Below are 17,271 nucleotides of genomic sequence, written 5' to 3'. Positions count from 1 at the left end.
CTGATCTGTACCTCAACTCGAATTAGTTGAGCTAACATGAGCTTCTCCTTTCTCAGCTGCGGGCGCTTTAAAGCATTGTGGAAGAGCATGAAACTGCCAATTTCTGGTGTCCCACAGAACAGTTTCAAACCTAATTTTTCTAGTCTGTTTCAAGTAGGGATAATTCTCCAAAGGTTTCATAGAGAACTTTAAAATTAGACTGCATTGCGTACTTCATCTCTTCACAATGATAAAAGAAGTAATAGTTTATCGACATCATAACCGTAGATACCGCGAGGTGAAAATTAGAATTTTCAAAAACTAGGGACTTATTTTCAAACCAGTTACCTGATTTCAGGTTCAACTGCTGAAATACACGCACTGATATTAAAAAGTCACGGTCTTTCATTAAGAGGTCAATCAACGGAAACACTCAAGTTATAATCTACAAAATTCCAGGTAACATTTTGAATTAAACACTTGCTTTAATTTTTAATTTATTAAAAGTGTTTAGCTTAGCAAGGTGAGATATCGTGGGAACACGTCAGGGTGGGAAGCAGGAACGGGAGGAGAGTTGTTTCTGCTTTTTAGATACAGATCTAATAGCATTTAAACCTTCCAACAATTGTATTGAGAGTTCTCACCACACTGGAGACAAAATAGTCAACACAAACTCTAAACTGACAAGTGTTGATTATTTTTTCTCCCACAGAATTATTCCGAATTTCTCTTGGCCTGAAACTATTAAGAGTATGTGTCTAAAGCATTGAACAAACATACCATTAATTTATAGTTCAAGTCGGTCTCACCAAACTTCCAAGTCTATAAGGTTTCATTTAAATCATTGCATGGCTGTGCCTTATTAAAGCTGACTGTAGGACTGTGGTGGGTTTCAGCCCTGGTGTACACTGAGTTAACTGTCCTCAGCTTTGGTGCACTAGTGTTTGCCTCAACACCCTGGGGTAGGTAGCAAAGGAGGGGTGAAGAGGAAACAAGAAAACAGGAACTCTGCCCCTGATTCCCATCTCGGGATCTCTACCAGAAAGTGTACAGCTCTGACTGTTGAGTGAGGATATAATAATAATCCTTGCATTTGATATAGCGCTTTTCTCGTCTTCTGGACGTCTCAAAGCGCTTCACAGAATGTGCTGTAAAGTGAATTGACTGTATATTTGTGGATGAAATGAGGCAGCCAATTGCACACAGCAGTGTCCCACAGACAATCGTGGATTGAAGTGACCAAATGCAAGGCTCTAACCAATATGCTACAGGACTCTACATGCTCTTTGCTTGATTTCTTATGATTTCTTGACTACATTGTTGTCCTAGTTATTTGTGCAGGAACATAAAGGCTGTTTCAAAGTCCCAAATAAGGGCCTCTTAATAGTTTATTATAATAACCAATTTATCATTGTTTTTCTTGAGGGATTATTATCAGGCGTGTGGAGTAAGGAAACTTTCCAACGTTTTGCCCTGCTGAGAATCGAACCCACGACTCTCGCTCTCACCACTGAACTACAGGACTCCATTAGTATTGGATGAGGGGAGTATTGGGCTCTGCTCTGATATTCCAATACACATTAAATCTAGCCTATCCATCACTTACTACCTAGGCTCACATATCAACAATGATGACGAGGTACTGCAAGCATCCAGTGCCTATAGCTCAGCGTGAGTACCTACCCTTCTCTTGTGTGTGTTGGGAGGGGTGGGGGTCGGAAGAGAGGAAAGAAGCGAAGAGGGAAAAAGAGAAATTGAAAGGGGGAGGGAGAAAGTTTTTAAGAATATTTATTTGCACTAACAGGATAATGACAAACCACTTTGTGAAAGGAATTCAGAGTACTAATAATTCAGGATACCACTCGTGTTATAAAAAAAATTATAAGCAGAAGGAACATCTTCAGTTAAAGCCGATCCAAACTCTTTTCACAAAGTCACCTCTCGCGGTTTAATGTGCAGGAATTTTAGACGCTTCATGTCAAATGAACAGGACTCGAGAACGGCTTTGCGACTGGTACTTTCAGAGAAAGATTAATAAAACTGCAAAGCCTAGGATGGGATAGCTTGGGTATACTGTATAGTAATAATAATCCTTGCATTTGATAAAGCACCTTATCATGTCTGTGACACGTCTCAAAGCACTTCACAGAATATACTGTAAAGTGTATATTTATGGGTGAAACGCAACAGCCAATTGCGCACAGCAGTGTCCCACGAACAGAGGTGGATTGAGTGACCAAATTATTATTATTCATTTAATAATAAAATAATAATAATCCATGTATTTGATATAGTGCCTTATCACATCCTCGAGACATCACAAAGCCTTCACGTATTTTTAAAGGGATTATTACCCCTGGAAAGCAATCTGCCAATCGACTAACAACCGGGTTTCTACTTATATCCACAAGTCCTGAACCTTTGGTTGCTGGTTAGAATAGCTGGGGGTAAGCTGAGGCACTAAATGGAAAAGCGTTTGGGAAGCTATTTCCCAAGAAACTAAGTTGAAAGTCTCCCCTATAAAGCTCCGAAGACATTTATTTAATTATAAAGGTCTGATTAAAGAAAAAATTGTAGCATACCAGATTGTATCAGTGAAGTTTTTTCTGGGGTGTAAATTGGCAGCTCAAGTGTAGATGCTTTCAGAAGAGTCGAGTAAGTCGTCAGTGGGGATAACTATTCCCTTACTTTGCACATTATTTTCTCCTTTGCCTCATTTCTGGATCACACCCCAGCAAAGGCCAAGCTATCTCTTCTAAGAACTCAAACAAAATTGCTTCTGTGTGATAGATAAGCAGGATGGTGATAATTCACCACACTCTTCTCTCCCTTTTGGAGAAACACTCATTCGTTCCACTACTCAGTGCTCAGATCAGCAACTCAGTGGAATCAAAATTCCACATGCCACCAAATCAATAGAGCTTGAAAAACACACCACCACCGCGCCGCAATGCTGCCTGTTTTATTTCGCAAACAAGTTCAAAAGGCTTTCACTTCTCCTGAAAAGAAACTAGTTTCCTACACATCCATAGGTGGTGGCACTCATCCAAACAGAGACCTCCTTCACTGACCAGCAAAGTGGCGGCATGGTTTGTAATGAAGTGGAAATCTTCTGGGTTCTAAAGGAGCCCTTCATCTACTGATTGTCTGTAAATAGTGGACGATTAAAAATTAATCACCTCAAAGATGTAAAAATTGTCCTTATTCTTCCCAATTTCTTGCACGCTAATAATTTTTAAGCTCATGGTGTGGTTGCCCGCTTTGGTTTTTCTGGGATACTCGGGAGGAAATCTTTCCTGGGTTTTAATCTATTGTTAATAATAATAATCCTTTCATTTGATGTAGCGCCTTATCACGTCTTCGAGACGTCTCAAAGCGCTTCACGGCATACACTGTAGTGAACTGACTGTAAATTTTGTGGGCGAAAGGCGGCAGCTAATTGCACACAGCAGTGTCCCACACACAGTTGTGGACTGAATGACCAAATTTTTTTATTGTTGCATTAATTTCTTATTTTACTATACAAAACTGCTTTAGGCCTCCATCGATGTCATAGATATACAGGTTTAAAGCTGCCTAAGGATATTTACCACTATCCTGGCAGAACGTGGCAAAATGCCTCACTCGGCCGCTGGGCACAGATCAGTTAGTCTTATCACTAAATGGTGTTCATGGTGAGGACCCTCAATACACAAGACATGAATTCTCTTTACTTACAAGCAGGAAGTCCAAAACAATTACTTCAACTTACCTTTTCGTTGAAACACTCAAGCAAGTCTCGGACATACCCTCGCATTTCTTGAAAGAACCTGTACCGTCCATTGTCATCTGTGATGCCTTCAAGTCGCTCTATTGCTTTGGAGGAATTCTCCAAATCGTCGTGAAGCTTTTCAAGCCTCTGCTGGTTTGTTCTGTGCAGGTCTTTCATTGCATCCAACCTAACAACAGCAATCCATGAAAGTTATTTGGGATACAGGCTTTTGAAAGAACATGCAGGAATATTTTAATTACCAAAATCAAATATGCTGTCATCTTCAAAAAATGTTTTTACATGCTGCTAATGCTCTAACGCCAGTTAGTATCTTTGCAAATTGCATGAAGTCTGTGTTGCAAAACAAAGAGCCATCAATTAGGTCTACAGACAGTGTGACACTGACTCCATAGTGTCAAAATACAAGCATCCTCTCCTAACAGACTTTGGGAGCCATGAGCTGTACAAAGTGTATGACTAATAAAAGTATAATTTAAGAGGACAATTGCACAGAAGACAACAGCATAGTATTTAAACTGAAAAATATTGCAAACGGTAGCAAAGAAACCCGGATTTGAAAAGGTTCTCATTAGAAAAAAAGCAGTAGGAATGATGATAATAGTAATCCTTGTACTTGATATAGCGCCAAATTATGTCGTTGAGATGTCTCAAAGCGTTTCACAAAATATACTTTAACAGTTTCGCCCACAAAATATACAGTCCATTTACTTTCAAAGTGCTTCACAGAATACATTGTAAAGTGAATCGACTGTATATTTTCTGGGCGAAATACAGCAAACAATTGCACACAGCAGTGTCCCACAACAGTCGTGGATTGAGTGACCAAATTATTATTTATTTACTTTGGGGAAGGAATTATTACCCCCAGAAAACAATCCGCCAATCGACTAGCATCTGGGCTCCTACTTACTGTTAGGTAAACAGAGGCACGTGGAGTAAGGAAACTTGCCTAAGATTTCACGGTGCCTGGGAATCGAACCCGGCCCTCTTACTTGCAAGGCGAGTGCTCTAACCAATGAGCTACAGGACTTCACGAGTCAGAATGGTGGTTTGACAGGACGTATACTTCAGGCCAACAAAGTGGGAACTCGGCTCCAAAGCAATTTGGGGCCAGAGGACAGTTCTCGCTGGTAGTTTTGATATATTAGGTGCGTTCCCTACATAAGTTGCTGTTTATAATATCTGCGTCGCTTTACCAGCATCATTTTCAACCCCAATGAACAGTCATTTTCAACCTCTTGCACATAACCCACCCCGAAGGCATTTGCGTACAGACCCCAGAGAAAATATATCCTGAAAACAAATTCCATTTTACACTATCCTCATTTTATAGATGTGTTCCCGTCTGCCCTTCCTTCTATTTTGATGCCCTCTTCGGTTCTAGCGCTGACCTTTTCAAACTCAATGACAGAAACTGAACCAAGTCAGTGTTGTGTGTGGACTAGATAGCAAAGTGTTGTTTCTACAACAGAGTACATATTCCACAATGTGACTTGGTGCAAGGGGACAATGTTTAAGAGATAATTAAGGGAAAGACTGCACATTCCAATTCTGCTGTGTGTTAGCTGATATCAGCCGCCTTGGACGGGCGGGTATGGGTCAAGATAAAAAAACAAGGTTCCTCGCTTCTGATTGCTGGCCAGCGAGCTATGCTGGAAAAGATTATGTGGGCACTGAGGGAGGTTGTATCAAACTTCTGCAATCTAACGGCTTGCAACAACTCACTTCTAGGTTCACGCCTACTGAAGTACTTGGGCAAGTACAGTACTTTGGAAGTGCCTGTGAAACTGTACCAAAGGGTAAATTTTAGGGGGAAATTTTATTTTAAAAAAAGGAAGATCCCAGACAAGGATCAATAATCTTCAATGTCATTTTTTGGGAGGGGAGGGGACACTTTTTGGGGGATCCATAGTGGATGACCTTACACTTTCTTACATTGAACTCCATCTGCCACAGTTTTGCCCACTCACTTAATCTGTCTAAATCACTTCCTGCTCACATCTGCACAGCTTACTGTGCCTCCTATCTTTGTGTTGTCTGCAAATTTGGATATAAACTCATTCCTTCATCCAATTTTGCATTACATTCACTTTATCATGATGCCATAGAGTGACAAATATCTCATTTTTAAACTTTGTGCACATCTTGTTCTCTCCCACCCTTTCTCCCTCTCCGTCCAGTTTCATTTCAAGATCACCCTTCTTCAGGTCTCTCTCCTAATCGGAGTGCCCAACACACTCTCATTATGTATCATCGGAACTACAAAAGGGCACCCTGCACATACTGGCCAACAGGAGATGGTTGCAGCCCATATTGCTCGCTTTGCCTCTATTTCCGGTATGAGTTTTAAATCAATGTTAAGGGGCCAAAAGATTATTTTGAGGGTTTTATGAGTTTTTTTAAAAAAAAGACGATCAAATTTATTATCCGTTTTAACAGGGCCGACCTCACCTCCCTAGTCAGAATTCCAGATTAGTCTCATTTTAGAAAGGATTCTGGATTATACTATGTTAATAATAATACTGCTATTTAGTATACAATGCATTTCACATCTGGAGGACAACCCAAAACACTTCTATACAGGATATACTGTAAAGTGCAGTGACTGTGAATTTTAGGCGAACGTAGCAGCCAATTTGTATTGTTATATATTACCACAGCAATACTGTACTGTCATTACGTTATAGACTTCAGTCCTTTGTGATGTTCATCTCTGGCACTGCACTGTGCCAAGATAAATGTGAACGGACTTGCTTTAAAATTAGAATCTGCATTTTTACACGGCCTTTTCACATCAAAGAGGTCTCAAAGTACTTTATAGCAATTACTGTCAGGTTCACCAACTGTTTGAAGGCAAAATTTAACTCAATTGGTTAAAAAAAAGCATATCTCTTTAAACAGCTCCTTTCGATGAAACCACCTCCTTTGTACTGAGGAACATTCTCTATTGCGGTCAAGATAAAATGTCCTTACAGTATAAATTAGATTATATGTTGAAAGCATTTTAGTCACTGAAACCTTGCCTTTTGTCACACTTGTATAAAGCCAACATCCAAATTCTTTAAAGCTATTGAGAACAGTTTTAGAACTGAAGATCTATTGCAATCTTAAGGTCAAAGACTGTATTCATACAGTCTTAACCGATGTGTTCCAAGACGACATCAAGTAGTGGCCATCTTCTCATGTTGGAGGTGCGCTGCTTAGTGAATGGCTGCAGTTTCCCCCGACACGCTCAGGTCCCTTCTTCAGCAGGCTGCTTTTTGCCTGAAGGATAGAAAGCTACAGCACAGGTCTCAGAAGCCTGTTTGAGAGAGCTGGTCTGCCCTACCTGTCTTTAAGGCGTTTCTTTACCAAATCAATAGTAACAGGAGGCATCTCATTAATGGGAGGTTTGAAAGGAATAGCATTATCTGTCTTGATAGATTTGGGCTCGACTGTTCCGTAGGTGGCGTAGGTATACGGCAGGCTGTAGGAGGAACCATATGGTACAGCCTGATAATTATTCTGGTAGTACATGCTAGCGGAGTCCGTAGGCTGGCTGGTTTGCACCTAGATGAGAAAGACACAATTATCAGCATTTACCCACTTTCAAAACAATACATTTCAAGGATATTAATGTACTTGCAAAAAAGTGACGCACGAGGACCATCTGGGATCTGACAGAATATTCTTATAGGAAACGAAATACCTTGAAAAAAGCATTTATTTCAAGATTTCATTGAATCTTACAGCACAGAAAGTGGCCAATTGGCCCATCGTGCCTGTGACAGCTCTTTGAAAGAGCTACCCAACCAGTCCCACTCCCCGGCTCTTACCCCAAAACCCTATATATTTTTCCTTTTCAGGAACCCATCCAATTCCCTTTTGAAAGCTATTATCAAATCTGCTTCCACCACTCTTTCAGGCAGTACATCCCAGATTGTAACATTTGTGGGGGGGGGGGAGGAAAAAATTACCTTCTGATGATGGAAGGTAAAAATGCACAATTCTTTATGTAATATAGGGTTGCTATACAAATGAATTTTATTGCTGTTGTTGATTTAAAACATTCTACGTACCACTTCTTCTCTTTCCCTTTCCCCCAACACAGAGCAATTACATTGATTAACTAAGCAATTTTATTCACTAACTAAAGCAATTTCATTCAGAGAAAGGACTCTATGTACTGTCTGCATTGTTCAGTGCTCAGATGCTATCCCTGTGAAGGGTGCTGTATAAATGCATATTATTGTTGTACATTAGGATGCAGAACCAGCACCCAGTTTGCTAACAGTACCAGCGACATTCTGTTAACATACAGAATGCTGATTTCATAAAACTAAACACTCAACAGTGTTCAAATGGGAAAACAAATTGATATACGTTTGATATAGCACCTTCCACATTTGGAGGGCGCGTCAAGCAATTCTCAGGAATTACTGTAAAATGTACGGACTGTATTTTTCTAGACAAACCCGGCAGCCAATTTGCGCACAGCAACATCTCACAAACAACCATGAAGTGAATGACCAATTTTATTTGGGCAATTACTGGCCAGGACGCTTGGAACAACTCTTTTCTCTTTTTGAATCGTGCCGTGGGATCTTTTAACATCCAAATAATAATAATATTTGATATATAAATATATATGTATTTGATATAGCACTTTTCACGTCTTTTAGATGTCTCAAAGCGCTTCACATAATAGACTGTAAAGTAAATTGACTGTATATTTGCGGGTGAAATATGGCAGCCAATTGCGCACAAACAGTCGTGGATTGAAGTGCCCAATTTATTATTGTTTTTTATCTTGAGGGATTATTATCAGGCTTGTGGAAACTTGCCCAAGGTTTCGCTCTGCTGGGAATCGAATCCAGGTCTCTCGCTTGCAACAACGCAGAACATCCCCAGCACAGCGCTGTACTGGAGTGTCAGCCTAGACTGTGAGTTCACAGTCCTGACAGTGGCCTCAAACCCACAGCTTCCTGTCTCAGAGGCAAGACAACCTGGACCTGATTGACAGTTCAAATATGCGAGTCTAGAAATGTTCTCACGTTTACAAAAAAAAGTGCGATAAGATAGTAACTCTGATCGTAAAATCAATGCCTCATGTTTGAATTGTCTACACAAGTAAATAACTCGCTTCAACACAGGTGCTAGGTTAAATACAGGACATACAGACCTGAGGGACACTAATTCCTTTCCTGATCTGCTCCTGTTCCCATATCTTCAGTTCCTCATCCTGATCCGTTGTATCCAGTGCTTCATCATCACTTCCTTCAATCCCTGGTCATGCACAGAAATCAAACGGTGTAATGCTTTGGCATTCTTAATGCTCAGATCAAGAAGTATTTTGATTTATTTTTCTTAAGTACGTTTTTGCAAACCAATTTCTCATGTGCCAAGCTTTCCCGATGCTTTTAGGTGGTTAGACTACAGCAGTTACCCCAACACACACTCTGGGGTCCCCCCAAGCCTTGGATCTTGCCAACCTATGCTTAATCCGGAATTAGGTGAGCAGGATGCGTCCCTCCAGGGAGAGAGTGCACATTCCATTCCAACAATCCATCTCTGGGATTTCCATGTGGTGAGATGTATGGAAATCTCAGTTTGATTTGGATACTCTTAAGCACGTGATGGGTTTCCGCAGGGGTCAGGCACCCGGCTGACCACAAAACAAGATGTCCAGCTAGGACCTGTTAGGGCTTTGGCTTGCAGGGTTAACAGGAGCTGAGTGGAATGATTCCTCGACCCCAGCGACTGGTCTGCCCTTCCAAATCCTGCCGACAAGCCAGGATGGCAGTGTCATCAGCAGTGCCCTGGAATACTACGGATCCTCCTGGCTCAGAAACCGGAATACCGAGTCCGCCATTCTGACATTCCAATGCCGAGCATATCACCTTGGAGCCAGTTCAGCTCCAAGGACACCCTGCTTACCTCCTCCTCCTGCCCCAATTTAAAATTAGAGCATTTCGAATGACCCTGTGACCAACTATCGACAGAAAGGACTGACCTATTTCTTCCGCGATCTTTTGTCTTTGCGTTTTTTCCTTCACCGAAAACACGATCCTGTGTTTCTCATCGTCGTCGTCGCTCGCGTCGTTCTCGTCTTCACGCATCAGGCGGTTCGAACTCGTCTCCGTCTCCACTGGGGGGCAGTCCCCAAGCTCCCGGGCCATCTGCCTTCGCTTGCGAGCTGCGTGGATGAAAGCAGCATCTGGGATTTCTCCTAAGGAGTCACAAAGAGCTGCTTTACGATACTTTTATCATTTGAAACAACATCTTTATTTTGATTGAAGGCAACTAAACCTACACAACTGCTGACATTTAGTGTGTATTTATTTCAGTGAAGTGACACAGCAGCGACCAGTGGGGCATTTTGTCTGGTTTAACTGGATTTTTGATGCGAATTACCCGGCATATTTAAAACAAGTTAAGAATATGGGGACGGGCGTTTTGCCCGATTTACCCGGCGTCTGGTTAAAGGCGGATTGGATTCCACTGTATTTCAAACCTGGTCGAAGTGCATTGAGTGTAGACAGCGTATTGCCAAAGGCTCCCGCAGGTTTGCTTTTGCCCTCTTCGTTGTGCTCCTCATCACTGTCCACCTCCATCTCCTCCTCTCCCTTCTCGCTTTGGCCATCATCGTGGGCATGAGCATGTTCCTTCACTAAGGCAGGCTTGTCTGCTGTTCCGCCTGCCAAAATACATAGATAGTTACAACAAATCCTGCAAACAAACAAAATGGATACTCCTCTCGTCACTTCAGAAACAGAGCGGGAACCTAGAGGACTTGGAACAAGATTTTGTACTATATCCTTTCCCCCTACCGCCCCCCACCCCCACAAATGGACATTTAGTCACTGGCAAAATTTAAGCATTTTTGCATTTCATATAACAACAAAAACAATATTATATTTGTATAGTGCCTTTCACACCAGGAAGACATCCCAAGGCGCTGGACAGTGTTTCGGACCCGAGCTGGGGATCGGGAATCGCGAGGGTGGAGGGCAGGGGGTGAAGCAGGGAGATCGAAAGCACAAAGAGGATGGTCTTGAGATGGATCTTGAAAGACTCAAGGGAGCCAGCGAGACGGAGGGATTGCAGGATGGAGTTCCAGAGGGTAGGGGCAGAGTGGCTGAAGGCTCGCCCGCCAACGATGGGACAGACAGGGCGGGGGACGTGAAGCAGGCTGGAGCCCGCTGAATGGAGGAGCGTGCAGGTTGGTAGGGGGTTAGGAGGTTGCAGAGGTAGGGGGGAGAAAGGCCATTAAGGGCTTTGAATGTGAGGACCAGGATCTTGAACTGTGTCCTCAGTATTATGGGAAGCCAGTGGAGTTGGGCGAGGATGGGGGTGATTGGGTCACGGAGTTTGGTGCGGGAGAGGACACGGGCAGCAGAGTTCTGGATGATCTGCAGCCTATGGAGGGAGGAGTTGGGGAGGCTACAAGTTGGGAGTTTGCATAATCAAGCCTGGATGTTACGAATGCGTGTATGAAGGTTTTGGCGGCCTGCGGTGTGAGACGATGGCGAAGCCGGGCGATGTCGCAGAGTTGCGGTAAGGCACCTTCGGGTACAAAAGACAGTTGAGGGTCAAACAAGGCACCAAGGTTCCAGACTGGTTCAGCGAAGGGGAGTGTGCATCCGTGGATGGTGATCGGGATGGTGGATGGGAGCCAATCAGGAGACCTCGGTCTTGTTGATATTCAACTGAAGGTGGTCAGCTCTTAACCAGGACTAAGAGGTCCGACCGAGCTTCTGTCAGGACAGCAGTGGTCCTGGAGTCAATGGTAGAGGCAGGGATAAATTTGGGTGTCATCCGTATGTGGAGGTTGACCCCATGTCTGCGGATGATGTCACCAAGAGGGAGCACATAAATATTGAAGAGGAGGGGACCAAGGACCGAGCCCTGAGGAACGCAGCATGAGACGGAGGGGAGCTAGAGGAGAAACCGTTTGTGGAAATGAAGTGGAGACGGTGTGAGAGGTACGATCTGAATCATTCAAGGATAGAACCATGAAAGTTGAGGTGAGAGGAGAGGTGCTGGATGAGGATGGAGTGGTCAAAGGTATCAAAGTCAGCAGCGAGGTCAAGGACCTCTCAAGGTCCTCTTAACGTAAATCCTTTCAACATAAATACAAGGATTGTTATTAAAGAAAGTTTGGGGATTTCTTCCCCCAGTGAATTGCTCTTCAATAGACAGTACAGACTGGGTGCAGTGAGACTGACAGACAGAGAGCAGTGTGTCAAATGCCGGGCTGTCCTGTGCAATAGACTCATGTTCATTGCAAACTGGACCTCGACTGATCCAAAATCATTTCATTGAGGACTCCTGCAGCTGACATATGGGCACCTGGAATGATCCCAGACCAGAAAGGTCTCGAACATTTAGTGGCAAAGAGATCTGTACCGATCAACACAAACCATGATCCTTCCCGAAATAGTGCCATGGGATCTTTCACGCTGACCGAAATCAACAGATGGGACCCGACTTTAACATTTTCCCCACAAAAATACAGTCAATTCACTTTACAATATATTCTGGTGAAGCGCTTTGAGATATCTGAATGACGTGAAAGGCGCAAAACAAATGTAATTGCTTCACTTTCCTGCAATTCAATCGTCTTCTGTCTCTTAAGATGGGCCCAGTGAAGTATTGTTATTATAAAACAAACTCTGGTAGTACCGGAATTCACCATCTTTTAGTACAAAAATATTAAGCTTCCGCAACATTTTATACTCACTTGTTATCTGAGAGTTCAGCTCACACTTTATTAAAGATTTTTCAAGGTCCTCCTTGTATTCTTTCTTGAGTTTATTTACTATCTTTTTACTGTAATTCGATTTCTTCACCTTGAAAACCTCTTCCTCTTCTGTAGAAAAAGAAAACCGAAAAATAGTTGCTTCTCATTCACACAAATGGTAAGTTTACAAAATAACCCCCCCACCACCTCAGCAGCAACAATGATAAACCAAGCTCCTGGTTTATTTTAACACTGATTTGCTGCTGCCACAATCTCGTCGCCATATTTCAAAATTAAACATTTTTTAAATATAAAATTAAGCGAGAGGACCCAGATTTGGTTCCAAGATAAGGCAAAATCTTAGGCAAGTTTCCTTATTCCACACGCTTCTGTTTACCTAGCAGTAAGTAGGAACCCGGTTGTTAGTCGATTGGCGGATTGCTTTCCGGTGGTAATAATCCATCAAAAAAAATTGGGTCACTCAATCCATGACTGTTTGTGGGACACTGCTTTACACATATTCTGTGAAGCGCTTTGAGAAGTCTAAACGATGTGATAAGGCTTTTGCAAATGCAAGAATTATTATTATATTTAAAATGAAATACAGCGGACTAGTATTTCATATATCATGAATCATGATAGAGTCACACTAGCACATTGTAATTACTTACAATAACCCATTTACTTCCACATAATAGGGTATTTGTGCTAGTCTTATATTCTTGGGACGTATTCCTGACTTGAAAATGCCATACAAATGTAATTTTGTATTGTATTTTAAACACAGCACAAACTGTTTTCATAAGATGATACTGACAACATGGTACCATATTATGGTCAGTGCTGTGTTATATCAATGATAATAATGCTTGTATTTGATGTAGGGCTTCATCACACTGAAACATCTCAATTTTGCTTTAAAGTGCCGTGGCTGCGTATTTTACAGGCAAACACAGCAGACAATTTGCACCCAGCAATGTCCCACAAACAGCCATGAAGGGGATTTCTACTTTTTTCCCTATCTGGGGGGGATTGTTAGCCAGGACCCAGGGACCCTGCTCTTTTCAAATAATGCCACTGGAGCTTTAATGTCCACCTGAATAGGGGGACAGGACTTGTTTTTATTGTCTCATCTGAAAGACGGCACCTCTGACAATGCAGCTGCCTGGACTATGAGCTCACATTAATAGAAAACATATGCATAATACAGATAGACAGCAGCACTGCCATACTGTGCTCTTCTAAAACAGCATCAGATCTCAGTGCTGTCCTCGTCAGCTTCCCACTCCCCAATTATAACTGTTCCAATATCATGTTTGGACAATAATACGGATTTGAACTCTGCTGTTAACAAAACGTTGCCGCTTGAGAGTAAAACTCCTACAGCAAACTACCAACCCGTGTCTGCAGGTGACTTACTAGATACCAACAACAAATGACATTTGTGCAGCGCCTTTCACGTCTGGAGGACGTTCCAAAGCATTGCAGAGTTAGGGATTTGGACCTGAGCTGGGGGTTGGGATCAGGAGGGGTAGAGGGCAGGGTGGGTAGGGTTAAGAGGGTGAGATTGAAGAGGAGGGTCTTGAAGGAGGCAAAGGAAGAGGGCAAAAAGGCCGAAGTCTGCTGAGCAGAGGGAGTAGACAGGTTGATAGGTAGTGTCTTAACGCTGCGCGCGCGTGTGTGTGTGTGAGGGGGGGGTGGGGGGGGCGTGAGGAGAAACCAGCAAGGGTTTCAATTTGCTCGATTATTATCTAATGATTTCTCATGCACATATGTGAAGGTATGGTCAGGAAAGGCTTAGCTGTGAAGCACTCCATGGTCAAATAACCTGACACCTATCCATTGACAGGGCTCACACATGGAGAAGAAACCTTATCCGAGCAAGAGTCAAACGTGAAACATGAAAGCAGAAAACTGGCAAAAAAGTGAGATGATGATAATAATAATCCTGGCATCTGACAGAGGGGCTTATCACGTTTTCGGGACGTCTAAAGCACTTCACAGAATATACTGCAAAGCGAATTGACGTTATATTTTGTGGGCGAAACGCAGCAGCCGATTGCACACAGCAGCGTCCCACAAACTCGCGGATTCAGTGATCAAACTGTTATTTATTTACTTATTTTCTGAACAGCGCCCACGGTGTCTTTCTCATCCACCTAAACAAAGGTGAGGGGGGGGCCTGGTTCTAACGGCTGTTCCGAGGGACGGCGCCTCCGACAATGCAGCCCACCCCCCCCTCTCCCCCCGCATGGCATCAAGCGCGTCAGCCCACACTCTACGAGCTCCAAGTCCCAACGCGCCCTCGCAGGTAGGGCGGTCGTAGCTGGACAGGCAGCCGGGGAAAGCTCGCCCTGACGGTGCTCCCAATGGCAAAAGCTACACGGCTTCAGCTGGTTAGACTCCAGCGGTTACCCCCAACTCACACACTGGGGTTCCCCCTCCCCAAGCCTCGGCTCTCGCGCCTGATACTCTCCGGAATTAGGTCGGCAGGAATGCGTCCCTCCAGGGAGGGAGGGAGGGAGAGAGAGAGAGAGAGAGAGAGTGCGATTTCCATTCCGACGACCCCTCTCCGGGGATTTCCACGCGTGGGGTGGGATACGTGGAATTCTCAGCCGGGTTCGGAGACTATCGAGCGCGGGGACGGGTTTCCAGAAAAAAGAAACCGTCAGCGGAACTCAAGAGTCAGGAGACCTCACGGCCGAGCCACGTGTGTGGCCCTGCCCAGGCCCCGCCTCGTCACCCTCGCCACGCGATGCGGTTCGAGACGTCTGAGCCGGAGCGAAACCGGGCGCCCGACCACCGTCCCACGCGGGGGGGCGGGGAGGTGCCCGACCACCGTCCCACGCGGGGGGGGGGGGCGGGGGGGGAGGTGCCCGAACACCGCATGTGGGTGGGGTGGGGGGGGGGGGTGGGCCGTCAGGGTCCGGCCCCGGGCGAAGGAAGGAAAGAAGAGGAAGACGGTGAGTAACCTCCTCTCTCAACTCGCGCAAACCCCCGCCCTCCCCCCACCTCCTCCCGCCCCACCACCCCCCCCCCCACCCCCTCCACCACCCCCTCCACCCCCACCACCCCCCACCCCCGCCTCACACCACCCCCCCCCCCACCACCCCCCCCCCCCACCCCCTCCTCACCACCCCCCCTCCCCCACCCCCCTCCACCACCCCCTCCACCCCACCACCCCCCATCCTCCCCGCCTCACACCACCCCCCGCCCCCACCCCCCTCCCCCACCTCCCTCCCACACCACCCCCCCCCACCCCCCCACCACCCCTCCACCCCACCACCCCCATCCTCCCCGCCTCACACCACCCCCCCCCCACCACCCCCCCCCACCTCCCTCCGCGCCCACCACCCCCCCCTCCCCCCCACACCACCCCCCCCCCACCTCCCTCCGCCCCCCACCCCCCGCCCCCACCTCCCTCCGCGCCCACCCCCCCCTCCCCCCCCCACCACCCCTCCCCCACCCCACCCCACTCCTCCCCCCACCCCCCCGCCCACCACCCCCCCTCCACCACCCCCGCCTCCACCACCCCCCTCCACCACCCCCGCCTCCACCACCGCCCCACCGCCCCCCTCCCCCCCCCAACACCCCCCCCCCCCACCGCCCCCACCCCCCCCTCCCCGCCCCACCACCCCCCCCCCTCCCCCCCCACCCCCTCCTCCCCGCCCCCACCACCCCCACTCTCCCCGCCCCAACCACCTCCCGCCCCCACCCCCCCCCCCCCCCACCCCCCCCCCTCCCCCCCCCCCCCCCCTCCCCCACCGCCCCCTCCCCCCACCCCCCCCCCCCCCACCCCCCCCCCCCCCCACCCCCCCACCACCGTCCCCCTCCCCCCACCGCACCCCCTCCTCCCCTCCCCCTCCCACACCCACACACACTCCTCTACTTGACGGTACGTTCCCGCGAAGCGCTTCGGAGGCGCGAGAGGAGCCGCCGCCGCCGCCTCGGAAAAAACCAACAGCAGCAGCAGCAGTGTAGTGACTGTGCGTTTGGTGGGAGAAGCGGCACACGGCGACGACGAGATGAAGATGATGAAGACGACGACGATGATTACCTTCCTCCTCGTCCTTAAAGCTGAGCAGTACGGCTTTGGGCGCCTCCCTGTCGCGGTTCCTCCGCCGGTCCCTGGCGGCGGCGGCGGCGGCGGCCTTGGCGGGGCCTGGAGCGGGGAGGGGCGGCGGGAGGGGCGGCGGCCCCGGGCCCCCCGCGGCTCCAGCCCCGGCGGCAGCCCCGCAGGACAGCCCGAGGCCCGGGCCCGGGCCCTCACCGCCGCCCGCGGCCCCGGCCTCGCCTCCCCGCTCGTGGCTGTTGTTGGTGACCGAGGCCTCGGCGGCGGCCTCTCCCGGGCCCGAGGCCTGAGCCTGGGCCTCCGCGCCGCCGCCGCCTCCTCCGTCCTCTCGCTCCTCCTCCTCCGAGTCGTTCCTCCGCCTGAAGTTCCTCCGCGACTTTCGGAACATCTTTTGAGGCCGCGGCTCCGTGTGAGCGGCACCGACTGCAGTACCCGAGGCCTCGGCAGCAGCGAAACCGCCGCTTCCCGGTCACCGACTGACTCTCACTCACTCACTCACACACACACACAGCGCCCCCCACCGGTCACACTCACTCACACACACAGCGCCCCCCACCGGTCACACTCACACACACACACACACAGCGCCCCCCACCGGTCACACTCACTCACACACACACAGCGCCCCCCACCGGTCACACTCACTCACACACACAGCGCCCCCCACCGGTCACACTCACACACACACTCACACACACACACAGCGCCCCCCACCGGTCACACACA

At 47.2% G+C, this 17,271-nt stretch overlaps 1 protein-coding gene across 1 annotated transcript in view; it reads right to left on the bottom strand.

The window, feature by feature from the left end:
* Positions 1 to 17,058, bottom strand: part of paxbp1 (PAX3 and PAX7 binding protein 1) — a 35,582-nt gene extending 18,524 nt beyond the window's left edge. The window contains exons 1-8 of the mRNA XM_042333987.1: positions 16,763 to 17,058; positions 16,531 to 16,624; positions 12,474 to 12,602; positions 10,245 to 10,427; positions 9,744 to 9,959; positions 8,913 to 9,016; positions 7,080 to 7,300; positions 3,731 to 3,917 (exon numbers count right to left, since the gene is read on the bottom strand). Coding sequence (XP_042189921.1) covers positions 3,731 to 3,917; positions 7,080 to 7,300; positions 8,913 to 9,016; positions 9,744 to 9,959; positions 10,245 to 10,427; positions 12,474 to 12,602; positions 16,531 to 16,624; positions 16,763 to 16,933 — 1,305 coding nt within the window. The 5' untranslated portion in view covers positions 16,934 to 17,058. The remainder of the gene's footprint in view (positions 1 to 3,730; positions 3,918 to 7,079; positions 7,301 to 8,912; positions 9,017 to 9,743; positions 9,960 to 10,244; positions 10,428 to 12,473; positions 12,603 to 16,530; positions 16,625 to 16,762) is intronic.
* Between the last annotated feature and the right edge of the window lie 213 nt (positions 17,059 to 17,271).

Source organism: Callorhinchus milii, unplaced genomic scaffold, assembly GCF_018977255.1.
Source record: "Callorhinchus milii isolate IMCB2004 unplaced genomic scaffold, IMCB_Cmil_1.0 Scaffold4, whole genome shotgun sequence".
Classification (NCBI taxonomy): Eukaryota; Metazoa; Chordata; class Chondrichthyes; order Chimaeriformes; family Callorhinchidae; genus Callorhinchus; species Callorhinchus milii.
Note: the sequence above shows the minus strand (reverse complement) of the source record. Positions and strands in the feature narration are given on the sequence as shown.